Consider the following 17068-nt stretch of genomic DNA (forward strand, 5'->3'; position numbering starts at 1 on the left):
AAATTAAAGTACCTATTGAGCACCAGGATACAACATTTCCCATGCGAAGGTAATGGTCCAAGAGCAGCTGAGGAGGCAATCATCTCCCCACTTCCAAACCTTCAGAAGACCCTCATGTACTTACCATTCATTGTTCAATATTAAGCGACCCATTACCCAGCCAAATTCTGGCAAAGAGTGACAACTAAACTAGAATACTTCACCAACCCATTCCCTGCTTAATATGCTACAGTCAGGCTTCCATCCCTTGGAAAGAACTGAATCAGCACCAGGAGACACAGAGTAAGCTATCGCAGGAGATAGCCAAACATATGTATTCCTTGTTGTTGTGCCTGCAGCAGATAGTACAACAGACAACAGATAAAATACTATTATCCAGAATAAATCAGATGGCAGAATATAATAGGTACCCTTGAACGATCCTGCTTCTACCTTCCTGAGCAAACCCAGCAAGATCATGCCCCGAGAATGATGGAGTGGCAGACGAGCCTCTCTGGAGATACCTTAAATTACTAAAACTCAGGGTCACACCACCTCCTCCTCGCACCTTCAAGACCCAAAACCTGCACATTATGGGAGATTATTGGACTTGTTCCTTTCTGCAAGGTCATCCCCAAACATTTTGCATCTCCTCCTAATTGTGCCGAATTTATTTTTGTTGGCCATAGGACAGTGCTTGTGGTCTCCCCATGAACCATGTTAGATTGGCTTATATTGGCATATTTAATTTACTTTCAAGTCCCTTGTAAAGTGGCACTACCTGTGCCCAGGGCCTATAAAGTAAATTCTAATAGTAGGCTTCCAGCACTAATTGTGGCATCCACTTAAATAGCATTTAAACAGGTCTCAGGATTGCCATTGCAACCTGTGTGTGCCGTTTTAAACTTCCATTTTGAACTGGCAAAGTAAACATTTTGACAGGGCCCAAACCTTCTTTTAATCCCTACAAGGTCACCCATAGGGCAGGCCCTGGACAACCCAGAGGGTAGGGTGCAATTTATTTAAAAGTGTAGAATATGTACTTTTACGTTTTACATCTCCTGGTAGTGAGACACTCTTAACTAAGTTTTCCACTACTGCAAAGCCCTCTACCATAGGATTACATTGGGGCTATCCGATGTTATCCTACGATAACGTATTACATTTTAGAAGTGTAATTTCCAAATGGGAATAGGTAACCCGTTTAGGTTTGGGATCTCTGGAATCGCAATTTAAAATTCTAACTCATGGTGAAGTATGATTTTAAATTGCAATTCTGAAAATGCCACTTTCAGAAAGTTGCTGTTTTCTTGCCTTAACCATTTGGTACCTGCAGCCTGTCTCACTGGGTATATATGACAGTTTGACTTGGTGTATTCCTCCCCAACATCCACACACAGTGGAGAGCTTGTGTGAATGGATGGGCCATCATTGGCAGGATGGGAGGGAGGAGCTAGTACCACCCCACTTATACTTTAACAGGCTGTATCCTGTCTCCACACAAAAGGCTGCATACCACCTGTAGTTAGCCTGGAGCCAGGTAAAATAAGGCAGAGCACCTGTGGACTTAAATGGGATGCGTCTAGAAGCTTCTCCTTATTTCAAGGCACAACTAAGTATAAATGCTGGACTTCAGCCATCAAATCTTCAGTACACTCCTGGGCCTGTGGATACTCTGCCAGGAAGGACTGCTGTTCTGTTGAAAAGACTTCCGATCTTCTGGACTGCCACTCTGCTGTGTTGACCTACTATCTGCTGCCCTCTTGCCTGGGTGAACAGAGAACTGGACCTGCAAATTCATCCTTGAACCCAGGGCCCCAGAAGTATAGTCTGCTGGCCTGCTGATATGAGCCTCGAGGACATAAAAGGCTTCCCAAAATTCTACAGTAGCCCCTAAATAGAGCTGTAGTGAGTTCCTTTCACCTCCCCCCCCCCCCCCCAAGTGCTGCACCCCAGGCACCGGACCTTTGGTTTGGCTCAGTGAGCTAAAAATCAACCTTTTGGGCTCTTGGCGACTGCGAATGGGCCCACTCGCACTGCAATATCAGCACAAAGCTCTGTCAACCCAGTTCTTCACGTTCCATCATCGATCAATCTCGGGGACCACCAACGCAAATCTCCAGCAATGCCCACCCACGACAGCTGGCTCATTGTGCTACGTCAACAGCCTCTGCTCCTCACAGCCCTACCCAGAGTTGATTGTTCCAAAATAAACATTGTCTAAGGAAGTGATTATGAGCTGTAAGCCACTTGATAGTCTTCAGTGAAGCTCAACATTGCAATCAGTCAACTTAGCAGTTCACTTAAGGGGCTGCTCCAGGACCCAGAACCCAGATCAAACCAAAGCCACACTGTTAATCCTTAACCAACTAATACTGCTGCAATATGCATCAGACTTGACCCGGTCACCAAATGTGAACAGTCCAAACCAGGACTTTGACACTATAGTCCCCGCAAGCTTCCAATCCTGATGTAAGCACAGGCTCTGTTAACATTAGCTCAGCACAGAAACATCCCAATGAGACTTATGGCCTTGTCAGTCAACTGATCTGCAGGTAATCAGATGAGCTCTATCATAATCTTCGATTAACTAAAGCTCCAACTCTATAAAAACAGGGTAGGTTCGTATTTTCACAACTTCGAAATAACATGACTGTAAATACTAAACACCTTATACAATTCTTTTGAATGAGAGGTGGCTCAACGTATGATTAACTCTAATTTTGTTAATAACTGCAGTGATGTATTAATCACCAATATACAGTGCTCTTTATTTTACAAAACTCTACTGAAGCAGCTTTATTTCTTCAATCCTCAGCACAGACTGCTGTGGTTCTGTGGTTCTGCGGACCTGTGGTTCTAAACTCATTCAATGAAGGTCATCGGATATAGACTATTTTGGTGGACCGCAAATGACGAGTGTGGTATGTACGAGTGTTTGTCATAACCGATCAACGAGAACACTACGTATTCATGGATTTCATTCGAACCCTCGGGTTCCATTTTTGTACAGCAGCCATTTTGTGTGGTTGCCCTCACATAGGCCGATGACTACGGCCGAACGAGTCTTTGGGACACGTACACCTTAGCTGACTTCTTCGTGACCTGAACGAGCTGACTCCTTTGCCCGAGGTTGACCTCGTTGAGCCAGTTCCTTGTTAAGCAGCTGGTCAGATAGAGATCAAAGAGCAGGACATTGCTGAGTTTATGGTACATGCACACACCCTTCTATCTTGCTTCTCATCTGCTTCTGTTCCTTCCTTTATGGCTTAATTATTGATTGGGTTGAGGTCCTTTACGATGGGTTTGTCCGGCCTGTTCGAACAGGAATGTTGGATTCTTCTTGGTCATTTCTGGTGGGCTGGACAACGGAAAGTGGGATTGTCGTTATGCGATATGTTTGAAATGTCACCCTACGATTGGTCAGTTTGTATATAATTTATGCTAGCCAGGAATGTGATTTTTAGCATAAAAGACGATGCTCCGCTCTATGAATTTGTGCAGTCTCTAGCGAACCACCCGTGTTGTGCTTCGTAGACCTCTGTTGCTGGTTGCAGCCAATAAATTTGGTCTTTGACGTCATCAAGAAGTGTCCTGTGTCTCTGTTTGCCAACGCAGGGGAATCCGAAGACATCAGGCATTATCCCTGGCGCCACTGGGTTCTAAAACCCGGTTCTTCACTGCTCCGATAATGGGGACATTTACAAACAATAATAAACCTGTTCCAGACATGGATAATATGCTAGCTTTAGGATTCAGTAAGCGGAAAACGGTCCAACCACACAATCTACTACACACCAAATTTAGTGTTCTCACAATAAACAGCTAAACTAATGGTACCACCTTAGAGCGAGTCGGTCTACTCATTATCGGATCACTGACAGATTATCGGAAACAAAAATATTGTGTGCATGGACTATTGTGTCAAAAATATAGTGGAGCAAAATATCAAGAAGGTAAGTGTGAATAGGTAAGTACAGATTTAATATTAACTCCACATCTATGTACCTTGAAGATATATATATATCGTTAAGAGACCGATATGTGGAATCATAGTAAAACTTTACTTATCTATAGAAACATCTAGACAATATTTGTCCTACAAGATTTGTGTTTCTGATATTCTGTCTCAATACGCTCATCATTTGCACTCTAAAACATTAGGTGTCAATATTGCTCCTAAAGGAAAATTGAACCTGCTTCAAGTCACAAACATTTGTATGTAAGATTGCAACAGGATCTGAAAAGCAATCATAAAGATGATCTCCACCATGCAAACTCAACTAAAAATAATCTAAAACATTTCAGTGAAGACGTTGGCCATTCTCAGTTCAGTAAAAACAAAATCGGGGTTTAATTTAACCAACAAATACTTCAAGAAGCAATTGGCCAAAATAAAAAGAGGATGTTGACAGCTGTAAACAAGGACTACTACAGGCAAAGCAAGATACAATTTGTAGGAGGGGCTAGCACAAAGAAAAAGAGCATCAAATGCATTCTTCATGAAATGTGTTTAGGTGGTATTAAACAAATCCATAAATATGTGTTGCCATTTTTCCATGACTTGATGAACTCCAATGCTTTGAGGAAATGCACCCTCTGATTCCCCACAACACTCCCATAACCCCAGATCATGTATTGTATCTAATATCACAAACATTCAAGAAGACAATGGTCATTGCCTCTTCCACTTTACTTCCCATTTACCTACTTATCCTACAAGTGCAGCTCACACCATTTAAGCCTTTGGAAGAGGGTGTGTTCTTGAGACTAGCATTGAAGTACAAACCTTTAAACAGGACCATTTATTGCGCTGCCAGCTTAAAACAACTGTTCACAGCTCTCATTCTAGTCCTCACGTGTTTTAAGCGCGTTGCTTAAAGAATATTATCACCCTAAAGTACACTACTATCACACACCTGGGATAGTCACCAACTGCTGCCCTTGCAACTTCAGTAAATTGCTACCATTCGCTAGCCTGTTTTCCCCAAAATCCTGGAAGTTGTTGCTTAACAAATCCGAAATTAGGGAGAGCAAATCAGTGTTTTACTCATTTATTAGTCAGGGTCCATGCCCCCTGGAGGCACCAAAACTACAATGGTCAACATCAAAAAGGTAATATTAACTTCAAAGAATGAAGGGAAATTGGTTCTAATACGTCTTGACCGCACAGTTGCATACGACAAATTACCATACAATGTAACTTGATAGACTGAGCAGGGACCACTGGATTTACTTCATTTCACCTCTTTCATAGCCAACAAGAATTGTCACAGCAATGTTAGCTGGGCAGAAAATGCCATGTAGAGCGCCACAAACCTCCTCCATCACACCATTATTGTTCACTTTATATAAATGCTCCTGGAACCGTGCATACTGGTAGCGTGCATATGGTTAACAGTAATGCCAAGAGGGATGAGCCATATGGCAATCTATAGGGCATTCGTATTATCTACTTTTGCCTCTGTAAACCAATTGGGGACCCACTGGACTCTGCACAGTGTACTTAGTTGTAGTACGCTATATAGCGCACCAACTTCCTACAATCCGACAAAGGTAATTACTGAAGGAAAACAAGTCCAGGCACTAAATATTAGTAGACGACATGGAAATGCACCACTTGCATCAGTGAACGAGACTAATGTCCAAAATGCCAATAGTTGAAACACAGCAGAATTGCTAGTTTGTAATCTTCCTTCTGCCCCCCCCCCCCTGCACCTCTACGTAAAGACTTACACTGGCTGCCGGTCAGGGAAAGAACAATCTTCAAAATGTGTTGACTTGCACAGAAATCTTGAATAGGGAAAAGGTCCTACATCAGAAGCCTAGTTATTATTGTCCAGCCAGGAGTTTGAGATCCAAGGATAAAGCCTTAGTCACCGACCCAAACCCCATATCTGACTGACAAGATGTGGAGGTAGGTCTTGCTCTTACGTGGCCCCTTCCTATTGGAATGACTTACCTTATTACAGCTGCACCTGCATCGACCATGTTAAATTCAGGAAACTGCTAAGACCGTTTTACTTTAATCTGGCGTCATAACTTACCTGTGTTTGTCTACAGCGCCAAGATACCCCTGCATAACAGAGTAGTCAGCCTTTGGGAACCGGATGATTTAGACTGTTACAGATGCACGCAGGGAAGCAGAAATGGAGGTTCAAGAGGTCAGGGCATGCTGCAGTTTTTATAAGTCAACCATTTTTAGGTCTTGCCTAAGCAGCGCTTGCAATGTCCTTTTGAGACATGCTGTATTCAGGATGGTTGTTATGCTCCGCCCATTTTCCACCCATCTTGTCAATTGGCTCTTGTTACGGTCCTTTGTAAATGGTGGCTTTTGATTTGCCAATAGGCCTAGTGGTCCCTCCTCAGTACCTCCTAATCTCCTGTTTTAAAAAAATCGTATGTGCAGGTTGCTTAACTGCAATATTATATATATATATATATATATATATATATATTTTAATAAGCAGTGCAGCACGATCCACTTTTATAAGCAGCACACACATAACATACTTTCGTTTTAACCCCTTCCATGCTGATGACAGAACGGTTCCGTCATCAGCTACGGGTGAGCTGTGCTGATGACGGAACCGTTCCGTCATGACTCCGCCCACGCAAGGCGGAGTGAGCATGGGCGTGGAATTCGCGCCGCACGGAAGCGGGTAAAGCAGCGCAGGATGCCGTGCTTTATTTTATGTATTTTTTACAGCCACGCTAAATAATTTTTAATTTCAGCAACGTGGCATGCCATGCTTCAGCTTTAACAATAGTGGCCACGGGGTAGATCGCATAACTTCCATCTAGCAATGTATTTTTGGTGAAGCAGTGTGGAACACCGCGCTTTATTTTTTTGCATTTTCTCAGTCTTTTCAGCCTTTAGCGTTTACAGCCGGGGGTGTGTCCTTCAACTGAAGCTGGGGTGATTAGCGCACCTGCTGTTAAACCCTTTGGCTTCCGTTTCCACTTCCTGATCATGTTGCCTGCATCTGACGGAAGCCCAGGTCGGTCACACACTCTTCCTATCATCAGGTCTTCTAAAGGCAGCAGCAATAAGCTGTTTTAGGAGTAACTGCTCCTGCAGGACTACAGCCGCAATCTCTCTAGTATGGAATTTAAAGAATGCCCATGTTTACAAGCAAGGCGAACAGCAAACAAATAAGCTCAAAACATAAGTGAAACACATTCCTATTTGCAACGACAATAGCTCTAACACAAATGTGAGACCTACTGCATTGAAAATGCTTGTTTTGTATGTGGCATAAAGAACATAAACCTAACCACAAGCAGCAGAGCTCCACATTGTTAAAGGAAATATACAAGCAATTCGTGATTGTAGAGGTAGCTGGGATAGTAAACACCCTAAATATCGATTCCAAAATATAGACTTCCCAAAATATCGAATTATCAAAATATAGGTAGTCCGAATATCGAATTTGGGGTATGAAATATCGAATTCCATAACATCGAATTTAAAATATCTATTCCCATATCAATTTTTTTAGTGTTATGTATTGTAGTATATGTATTAAAATTATGTATTAATTTTGTAATGTATGTTTAATTTTTTGAATTATGAATTTTATGTAATTACGTTTTTGCGTAATTTAATTCTGTAGCGGGTTGTGGGAAGTAATTTAATTATAGTCAATTAAATATAACATTTTATTTATATGTATTGATAATTATTAATTGGTAAGTAATTATTAATTGGTAATAAAAAAAATTTAATTTGTAAATTAATTTGTATTAATTGGTAAATAATTTTTATGAATTGATTGATAATTCTGTTAATTGTATTATTTATTTGGAGCGGGTTGTGGGTTTATAGGGGAATAGGGTGGGAAGTAATTTATTTGTAATAAAGTTAATATTTATTTTTATTTATATGTATTGATAATGAATTGCTTGATAATTATTAATTGGTAATTAATTTATTAATTGGTAAATAAATTGATTAATTGAAAATTATGTTAATTGTATAATTTATTTGTAGCGGGTTTATAAGGGAATAGGTAGGAAGTAATTTAATTGTTAATAAGTAAATATTTATTTGTATTTATATGTATTGCTAATTAATTGATAATGATTAATTGATAATTAATTGTTATTAATTTGTAATAAACACATTTAATTGGTAATTAATTTATTAATTTGTAAGTATTTTTAATTAATTTATTGGCATTGATAATGTATTTATTTTAATATTAAATCATTACTTTTCCTACTGTTGCACTCTCTGGAGTAGGAATAGTAATTTTTACCCCTACACTATCCAACGCTTTCCCTACTGTTGCACTCACTGGAGTGGGAATAGTAACTTTTACCCTCTCACTATCCAACAAATTCTCTACTTTTTTTTACATTACATTTATTATGTTTAGATTTTAAGATTTTTTACATTATTTTAAGTATGTTTTATTTAATTGTTTCGATATTTTGGTACTTACCTGTTTGTAGATAGGGATCGATATTCTGTACTTAGATATTTTGGATTTGATATTTTGGGCATTCTATATTATGTCCCTCGATATTAAGTCACTGATCCAGCTGGGATACGGGAGCAGTAGGAGGTAGTACATTGAGATGGTAAAGGCTTGTGTTGCTGGGATCAGAGTTCGAAGCAATGTTTCACACTGCTTCCTGGACAGAGGTCTACATATAGAAATAAGCTTCTGGGTGAACCATTTTCTACCAACTTTCAGAAGGCATTAACACACTTGCAAGGTGTGCATAATTGAAAGCAGTTTTGTGAAGAATTCAAAAAGAGGTAGCGATGACCATTAAAACATTTGTGTGAAGGAGTTGGAAACCAAAGAACGTTACAGCGATTCTGCCATTCTCCTGCCCAAAGTCCTAAAGAATTAGGATTTTTTTTAAACTTAAAAATTATTTTTAATTAAAAAAAAACACACACAAACTGGTATTGTTGTATTCACCAGCTTTCAATCATTTCACTGGGGCATTAACTCTACAAGTCCTTGTAGGAAGCAATTCCATTGCAAAGCAGGTACTAAAGAATTCTTACATTGCAATAGACCTATATGGTTATTTATGGTCAAGACAGGCATTGCAGTAGCGATTCGTCTGAGCATGGACTAGCACCAACCTGTTCACAACTGGCCCAGGTACCATTCCCATCAGAGTCCATCTAAGACTAGCTTTCCCCGGAGAGAATAGAGCATTGACAGGGCCTCCAAACTCGGCGCCATATTTACCTTACTGGCAGAGTTCACTAGTGATTAGCATACTAGAGCCCAAAAGATTTCAAATACAAGTACCTCATGTGCATTCCTACCACCAGGGAAGTTTTCAATGTGCACAGCATGCCGGCACACTACCATCCCTAACAATCCCAAGGACAGCTCTGTGTGATGGACATAACCGCCAGGGTCAGACCACAGGTATTGCTGAAATCCAAAGCAGCTGCACACTGGTGGTACCAATGGGCATCTCAGACTCCAGGCTGTTGAGGGCCTTGCCATGGAGAGCCATTTGATATTCGCATTTCTCCGTAGTGGTTTCTGTTCGGTTCACTCCCATTAAGCAGTTTTGGCATCTGTGCTCCTTTTGGACTCTTCTAGGATACCAGCCTTTTCCTGTTCACTCTAGGGTGTGTGCCTTTTGCTGAACCTTATTTCTCCTGACTGTAGCCCCATGTGCACTTTATCCCTGCTAACCAGAGGTAAAGTGCCGGTGTGCTTCGGTTCAACACAATGAATGAATGAATGAATGACCAGTACTTGGAGAGCGCACAGCTGGAGTGTCCCGGGGCTAACAGTGCACATATGGCTGCCCCACTGGGTTGGCGAGACATTTAACGAAATAACGGACAGAGGGTTACAATACGATAAGGCCATTAGTATATTGCACTGGTTCCCTCACACGCCCAAAAATAAGATCACAAGTAAATTTATAGATATGGGCCTTCTCTTGGCCAAAAGAGAAATAACAAGGAACTGGAAGTCGAGAACGGGCCCTAGCTACTGGCAATGGGTTAGTGAGTTCCTGAAATGGGCAGCCTGTGAGAGCACACTTAGATATCAATTGGCTCGCCGCAAAGCGGATGATAAAAGCGATAGATGCAGCAGCTGCATGGGAAGCGCTTGTGCAAGCGTTACGTGACGGCACGTCTATGGACACAGAGCTCTCCCGACCTGGGTGCTACAGCCCCAGACAACACACAGGATTCATCTCTTACTTAGACATGCAACGACTCCTGACTACATTCATACATGCAGGATGACCTAGGACTCAGGCGTAGGTGGAGGGGGTGGGATGGGTGGGAGGGGAGTTAGATTGTTGAGCCAATGTGGGGGGGAGGGTTTGAGGGGGGAGAAAAATAAAAGCTGACAAGGGAATTATCACCGAAACGGCTACAACTGTTACTGCACTACTGGGATCTGAGTTATGTTGCATGACGCCGCCCGACCTCCGGTTTGTGGGCTTAAAGGCCGTGTACGAAAGTCAATGAAAGTTGAGGGGCGCTGATAGCAGGAGAACGATACCTAAATATATGTACCCTGTATGTCATAAGTCTGCAATAAAAACTTTTAAAAAAATGGCTGCCCCACTGGGAGGCTCAGTTTTTTTAAAAAGCCACGTTTTCAACTGTTTTTTGATGTGGGAGAGAATTGTTGATGCTCTCAGAGCTGCCGGCAGCTTGTTTCAAGCGTGGGCTCCTAAAATGCTGAAGGTCCTACCACCTCTAGGCACCATATGAGTTTTAGGGATGCAGGCTAGATTGGCGGAGGATGATCTGAGTGCTCTAGTAAGTGTGTATCGCCTGACTCGTTTTCTAAGGTAGGCGGCACCTATGCCATGGAAGGCTTTGAAGAAAATACCCATGGCCTTGAATTTGATCCGTTCTCTCACTGGGAGCTAGTGTAAGGACTGAAGATGGGGTCATATGCGACATGGGTTTTAGTTTAAGAAATCGCCCTAGCTGCTGAATTTTGCACTACCTGAAGACGCTGGAGAAGGTAGTTCGATAGTCCCAGGTAGAGGACATTGGCAAAGTCCAATCTGGAAGTGATCATCGCCTGCACCACTGTCTTCCTGGAAGACAGGAGGAGAAGCGGCAGGAATTTCTTCAGCATACATAGTAAGCCAAAACAGGTTCCCACTAAAGCCTGAACCTTGGACTGCATCAAGAGCTCATCATCAATGTATATACCCAGGTATTTGACTGTAGATTGGGCCTTACTGGGAGGAGAGAGATCTTCCGGCCACCACTGGCTCCAATTGCTCACAGCGTGTTGGCCAAGGAAGACACGGAGTTTTATCGGGATTGCACTTGAGCTGGTTCTCCTTCAGCCATCTCAAAACCTTAGCGAGGCAGGATCTAATTGCATCCCCATTGAAGTCCGTGCCTTTGTCACTAGTAAAGATCAACTGAGTGTCATATGAAATTATTTTGGCACCCTGTGCCTCTGCTAATGATGCTAGAGATGACATGTCTAAATTAAACAGAGTTGGCCTTTATGAGAAGCCCTGCAGGACCCCAAACTGCATGCTGGCATAGAGGCTGAAAACAGGGGGGGGGGGGGGGGTCCAAATAACCTGTTCTCTGTCCTCCAAAAAGGAGGAAATCCAATCTAATGCCCGCTTAAATGCCCATTTTCCTCAATCTGTCTAGGAGCCTCTCGTGGAGCACCGTATCAAATGCCGCCGACAGATCAAGTAAAATAAGCATTGCTCTGCCCCCATGATCCAGCTTATCTCTAAGATGTTCCGTCACTTCTAACAGGTCAGACTTGTAACTGGCCCTAAAGCCAGATTGTGTGCGGTCCAGGAGTGTGATTCTATGCATACTCCATGAGTACTTTGTTGACATGTTTCTCTAATATGTTGGAGAAGGCCGGGAGGAGGGAAATGGGTCTGAGGTTCATGGGAATGTTGGGGTCCGCATTGTTTTTTTCCCAGGAGTTGCAACATTTTTGCCTGCTTCCAGAGTGGTGGTACAGTGCCAGTTACAAGCGAGGAGGTGAGTACCTTATTGACAGGTGCGTTTAAGGTGGCTGCAAGAACAGATATCTGTTTAGCTGGGCACTCATCTGTTGGTGAGCCCGCATAGAGGCCCAAGAGAGAGTCCTCAAGTTCGATGGCAGGGATCTGCAACAATGAAATTGGTATAGTCCTATTTGGCATATGTTTTGCTTATCTATAAAACTCTAGTATATGGTAGAAAGTAAATCCAGGGCCTGCAAGTTCAGTATCACTAGCAGAGTGCAGCACTCATTGTGCCATGCACAACAGCAAGTGTAAAACATGGGTTCAACCATACTATTGTAGCTTGACTGTGGCAGTGTAAACACTGCAATTCAACATGTCTTAATAAATGCTTTCAAGAGGTCAACATTTCCCTTTGGAATATTAATAAGGCACCCCATGTAGACTCAATCACCCACAAGGCAGGGTGCATGGCATTTAAAAGTTGGACATTAAGAAATGTAATGTTAACATGACCTTACAGTAACTATGACCCAAAACAATTTTTCATTATGGCAGACATAGCGGTCTTATGTAGAAAGATAGAGCACGGATTACAATCCTAATACAGGAACTGGACTAGGACTACCTAGAAAAATAATTACCCTATTTTTAATAGTAATGACAAATTCAATGGTGAAGCTGTATTTTTAATAAATATTAAGAAAAAGTAACTTTTAGAAATCTGTTATCCTGACTATTTCCTGGAGGCAAAATTTGCATTTACTCTCACATCACCAGAAAGTAATTAGCATTTCAATAGATGTGAAGTGATTCGGAGGAGCAAACAAAAGGCTGACCTGAATGGGCAGGGATTACTCATCCGAACCTGACAGAGTATGCAGGACGGGCTGTGAGCATCCTCAGACATTACAGTGGCAAATCCTGCTTCACAGGTCTGCTCAATTTTTTCATATAACAATGGGGGCGCACTTTAAAGGAATAGAAACATGATGACAAAGCAATTCTTGTATATCCACTAGTTGTGGGAAAACTTTGTCCTACCATACTTCTGCCTCTTGGTCTATTTGGGGTATGATTGGTGTTAGATGAGGGAGGACACTAGGATTACCAGGTATGCTACCCAAACATACCCCAGACCTCTGAGTCCAAGTGTAGCATGGATGAAGGTCATGGTCTGAAAATGCCCAAAATGGGTAGGTTAGCCACATGAACCCCCTCCCCTCCATTGGTTAGGGCATGACCAGGAGATATTTTACACCCACTAGGACCTTAGAAGAGCCCTAAAGCCCTGGACCTGCTCTCCCTCTAGTATCTAGGAAAAAGAAGTAGACGCCAAGGGTTACAAGGCCAACCTCCTATTGAATCTACAGGATACCACAAGCTACAAGAGGCCTTCCTGCAACTGCCCGGTGGCACTGGACCTGAAGGGACACCCTGTGAGTCGTTAAGATCGTCCATTGAAGTCCTTTTGGGGGAGGGGTAGGGATTGGGTGCTTTAGAAGTGTACTCCTGTGGTTGAATGAAATTTAAAGGACTGAAGTCAGAAGGTAAAATCTTTGACCAGGACTAACCTGGTTGGTATATTCAGTCAGCTCTCCATCGTGGCCAGTCTCAAATTACTCCTAGGCCACAGACCACTGCAACCATTGACTATCATTGGCACTTAGTGCTTCTTGGCCCTATTCCGGCGTTAAGAATGTATATCTCCAGATCCACTACTTTGGTTTTGTCATTTTGTTTATTACATTTTTATCTATTTTGGGGATTTTTATAGCTTTGCATTTGAACTTAGTTTTGGTACTGCATAAATACTGTACGCATTGCCCTAAGACAAGCTAGTGTGCTCTGTGCCAGAGGGACAGGGGTTTGAGCTCAGGTCAATTAAGGGACTATAAGGGTTAACTCCCAGAAAAGTTATGATTATTCCAAGAGGTGGGTAGTCACCCACCTCAAATAATTATCCAATTTCCTACAAGTCCTATTCCAAGGTTCCAGAGACACCTTGGGCCGTAAACTGTTTTCACAAAAAGAAAAAATGTTCAAAACAAGAAATCCATCCTTCTCGCTAAATTGTTCTCAAGGAAGTCTAATAAAGAATTTATAGTAAACTTCTATTCACTTTCAACATGTGTATAATGGGAAAATGGTCTTTCAAAGCATATTTTAGATCTTCATTATAATTAGTAAACCAGATAAGTAATTCAGTAGATTTAAATCTATTAGCTTCTCTCTTTGTTGTGTCAGACTTTGAAGGTTTTTGATTAGTACTATCATGTTGCCTAGTCCTTTGCAGACCTCCTTCTGCAGCCTTCCACCTTGTAGGCTTTCCCTTTAGGTGCTTTAGAACATTCTAATTTGGGACGGAACTGGCAATGTATTTGCCCTCCAGGATCAGCAGAGAAAAGTACCGGGGACAAGGGTCTGATGGAGGGGGGTATTGTGCACAAAGCGTCTGGTTTAAGAGCTGCTTAAATTATGTCCTGGTAGGTTTCCTCCTGCTTCAGTGTGTCAAACCCTGCTTCCACAGGTCATTTTACACCCATTTGTAAGCTATAACCCCAGCACTTTAGTCTTGGTCTATGTATTCTTTGTTATCAAGACACCTTATTACCCCCTGCCCCCCATGATAGCCATTCTCTTATAAAATCTGTCTACTGGAGCTCTTAACCACCTACCCATAAATGAGATCAGCAGTTTCTCAGTTCTTACTCTCAATTCTCTCTTGCCACCTGATTTTATTCCATACTTTGTTGTTTAATGTTAAGCCCCCCCCCTGCTGTCACCCTACAGATTCTGTCAGTCTTCCAACCCATGAAGCTCTGGCAGCTAACATCCTGTCCCAAAACAGCTGGCACAGTCTTAAGAAAAACACAGGAAGGTTAGGTCAGTGTGATCTATGAAACATTTGCCTCCTGTTTACCCCTTTCATTTGTTCTCTCTCATCTCACTGCCCCATCTCCACTTTTCCACTTCAGATTTCATCTCCATCTCTTCCCCGCCTACTCCGATTTCTCTGTCCTTTTGTCACCCCTCTACCTTCTCTCTCCTCCCTCTCCCCTTTTCTCTTACATTCTCCGACACCTCTCCTTTTTTTTCTTCCATCATCCTCTCACCTCTCCAATTTCTCCTCTTGCTCTTCGGCCTCTCCTTTATCTAGCCCCTCTTGCTTTCATACTCCTTGGGTCCCCTGCTACCCCTAAATTTTCTCTTCTTACACCATGCAGCACCACACTTGTCAGGCAATGACAGTCGCAAAAAGCAACCCGCTACAGCTTGCATTAGTAACCCATGTCACGGGTTAGAGGAGAGGCAGTGTAGCCAACAGCATTCAAACACCACTTTTTCCCTCTTCATACTCTTTCCCCTCATATCCAAAGTCCATAACTAATCCCTGATAATATTTTCCATTCCCAGTGGTATTTTGGTCGCTGATGAAGAACATCCTTGGCACTGTTTTGTCCCACTCAGGTTCTCCTTGCAATCACATGGCACTATGGGATTTGTACACTTCTAAAAAAAAAAAATATCCAGGCCTGAATTCCTGCAAGTGAATACAAATCAAACCTGTATTAGACAGGGGGAAATGGAGGACTACCTTCTATTACCTGATTTAGAGAACTCCTGAATCATGTTAGGGTGGGCAAATTTCATTCTTGCAGATGGTCACTTCCTACCATCAAATCTTCACAAGGGAATCATTTGAGTTTACATACAGGCTGGTTATCAGTTCAGTAGGCTCACTTCAAATGTCACGCTGTATATTAAAGCTTAGGTGGTCTCAAAGAAAACCATCGTATGAAACTATGTGTATTAAATAACAGAAAATGTGAAGTTACTACTTGCCTGAATTTCGAGCTCTGGAAAGATAACCGAGATTCCCTGAAAAAGAAAATGCAGTTTGGAGATGAAAAATATATTTTGTTGAATACTGAATGCAGTTATACTCAACATTTATGATCGAACCTTCAGTATAAATTTTTGCAATTTAACTCTGACTACTTGTGCATAAAATGTGTACTCTTGCAAACTCTGCACTGTAACAGTTTGCATTCTACAGGGGGACACTGCCCTTCGTGGTGCCAACATATGTGCTTCCAAGATGGCAACATGGGTCATCTCAGGGTATTGGAAGGCATTGGACGTGTAGTACACATACATATAATACACCACAATCATGGCACAGCTGACACATACACATGTTGGTCATAGATTGTTTCTTCTTATGTCAGTGGGAGTTTTAATGAAACGGGTATAGGCAATCGAACCGGACCGATTACTCAATATGCGTACAGCAATGACAATCAATGGCCAGTCAAATACTTATTTTTATATTAAAGAGAAGTATTTTAATTCCAACTCTACGCATTGAAAGTAGCAAAACAACATTCATAAGCAATGATGCAGTCCCCTGGAGGTCAGGGCTCTAGCGTTTCACTGGCAAATTCCTTTCCCAGCTGCTCTTCTTGAAGCTGCGGTTATTCTCCATTGACTGGTGGCCGCATCCAGGGAAATTCACTAATAGGCCTTAACTCAAGAGTCCACTCAAATGCCTAGAAAACATTCATAAATGTCTACGGTGCCACAGAACCTCTAGCAGCAAGTCCCCTGGGACCCGATCGGCCCTTAACAAGTCCTACCTGCTCCAGCAGTGAGGAAGCCTTCAGTATCTTAGTGGGTGCCCAGACCACTGGCACTCTGGATGCACTCCCTTAGCTGTAAAGCTGGCTAAAACAGTGATTGGAGGTACTCCTGGGCTTTGATCGGCACCAAGTACAGCACTTCCCAAACAGAGGTGAGTTTAGAAGGGGGGTTGGGGGGAGGGTTGATCCTGATGCTCCCGATCTGGCACAGTGATGTAGTATGTCCCCTTGGCGTCCTGGTTAGTCCACCGAACTGTCGGAGCCAGATCAGGATGCTGGTTTCGACCCATGGGTTGCAAATTTCAGTCTCAGGGCAGTGGCCTGAACTGCTCAGTATCTGGTTCCGGAAGCCCCCCTGGCATACAGGACCATGTCGCTACCTGCTTCAAGGTGTTGGTCTTCTCTGGACAGCCTAAATCACTCTGGCCCCTCAGAGCATAGGGAGTCACTGCTGAGGTCCACAGTGGTCTTGGCATTTTGTTGGCAGCAATTACTTC

The 17068-nt window shown here is 42.4% G+C and overlaps 1 protein-coding gene across 2 annotated transcripts in view; it reads right to left on the minus strand.

The window, feature by feature from the left end:
* The window catches only part of NDRG1 (N-myc downstream regulated 1), a 166382-nt gene that overhangs the window by 78270 nt on the left and 71044 nt on the right, over nt 1–17068 (minus strand). For both annotated transcript variants that reach the window (XR_015309930.1, XM_086966247.1), the window contains exon 3: nt 15775–15810. Coding sequence is in view for 1 of the 2 variants with exons in the window: in XM_086966247.1 (XP_086822373.1) it covers nt 15775–15810 (36 nt within the window). In the remaining variant the exon portion in view is untranslated. The remainder of the gene's footprint in view (nt 1–15774; nt 15811–17068) is intronic.

This window comes from Lissotriton vulgaris, chromosome 4_1 (genome assembly GCF_964263255.1).
Source record: "Lissotriton vulgaris chromosome 4_1, aLisVul1.2, whole genome shotgun sequence".
In the NCBI taxonomy this organism is placed as follows: Eukaryota; Metazoa; Chordata; class Amphibia; order Caudata; family Salamandridae; genus Lissotriton; species Lissotriton vulgaris.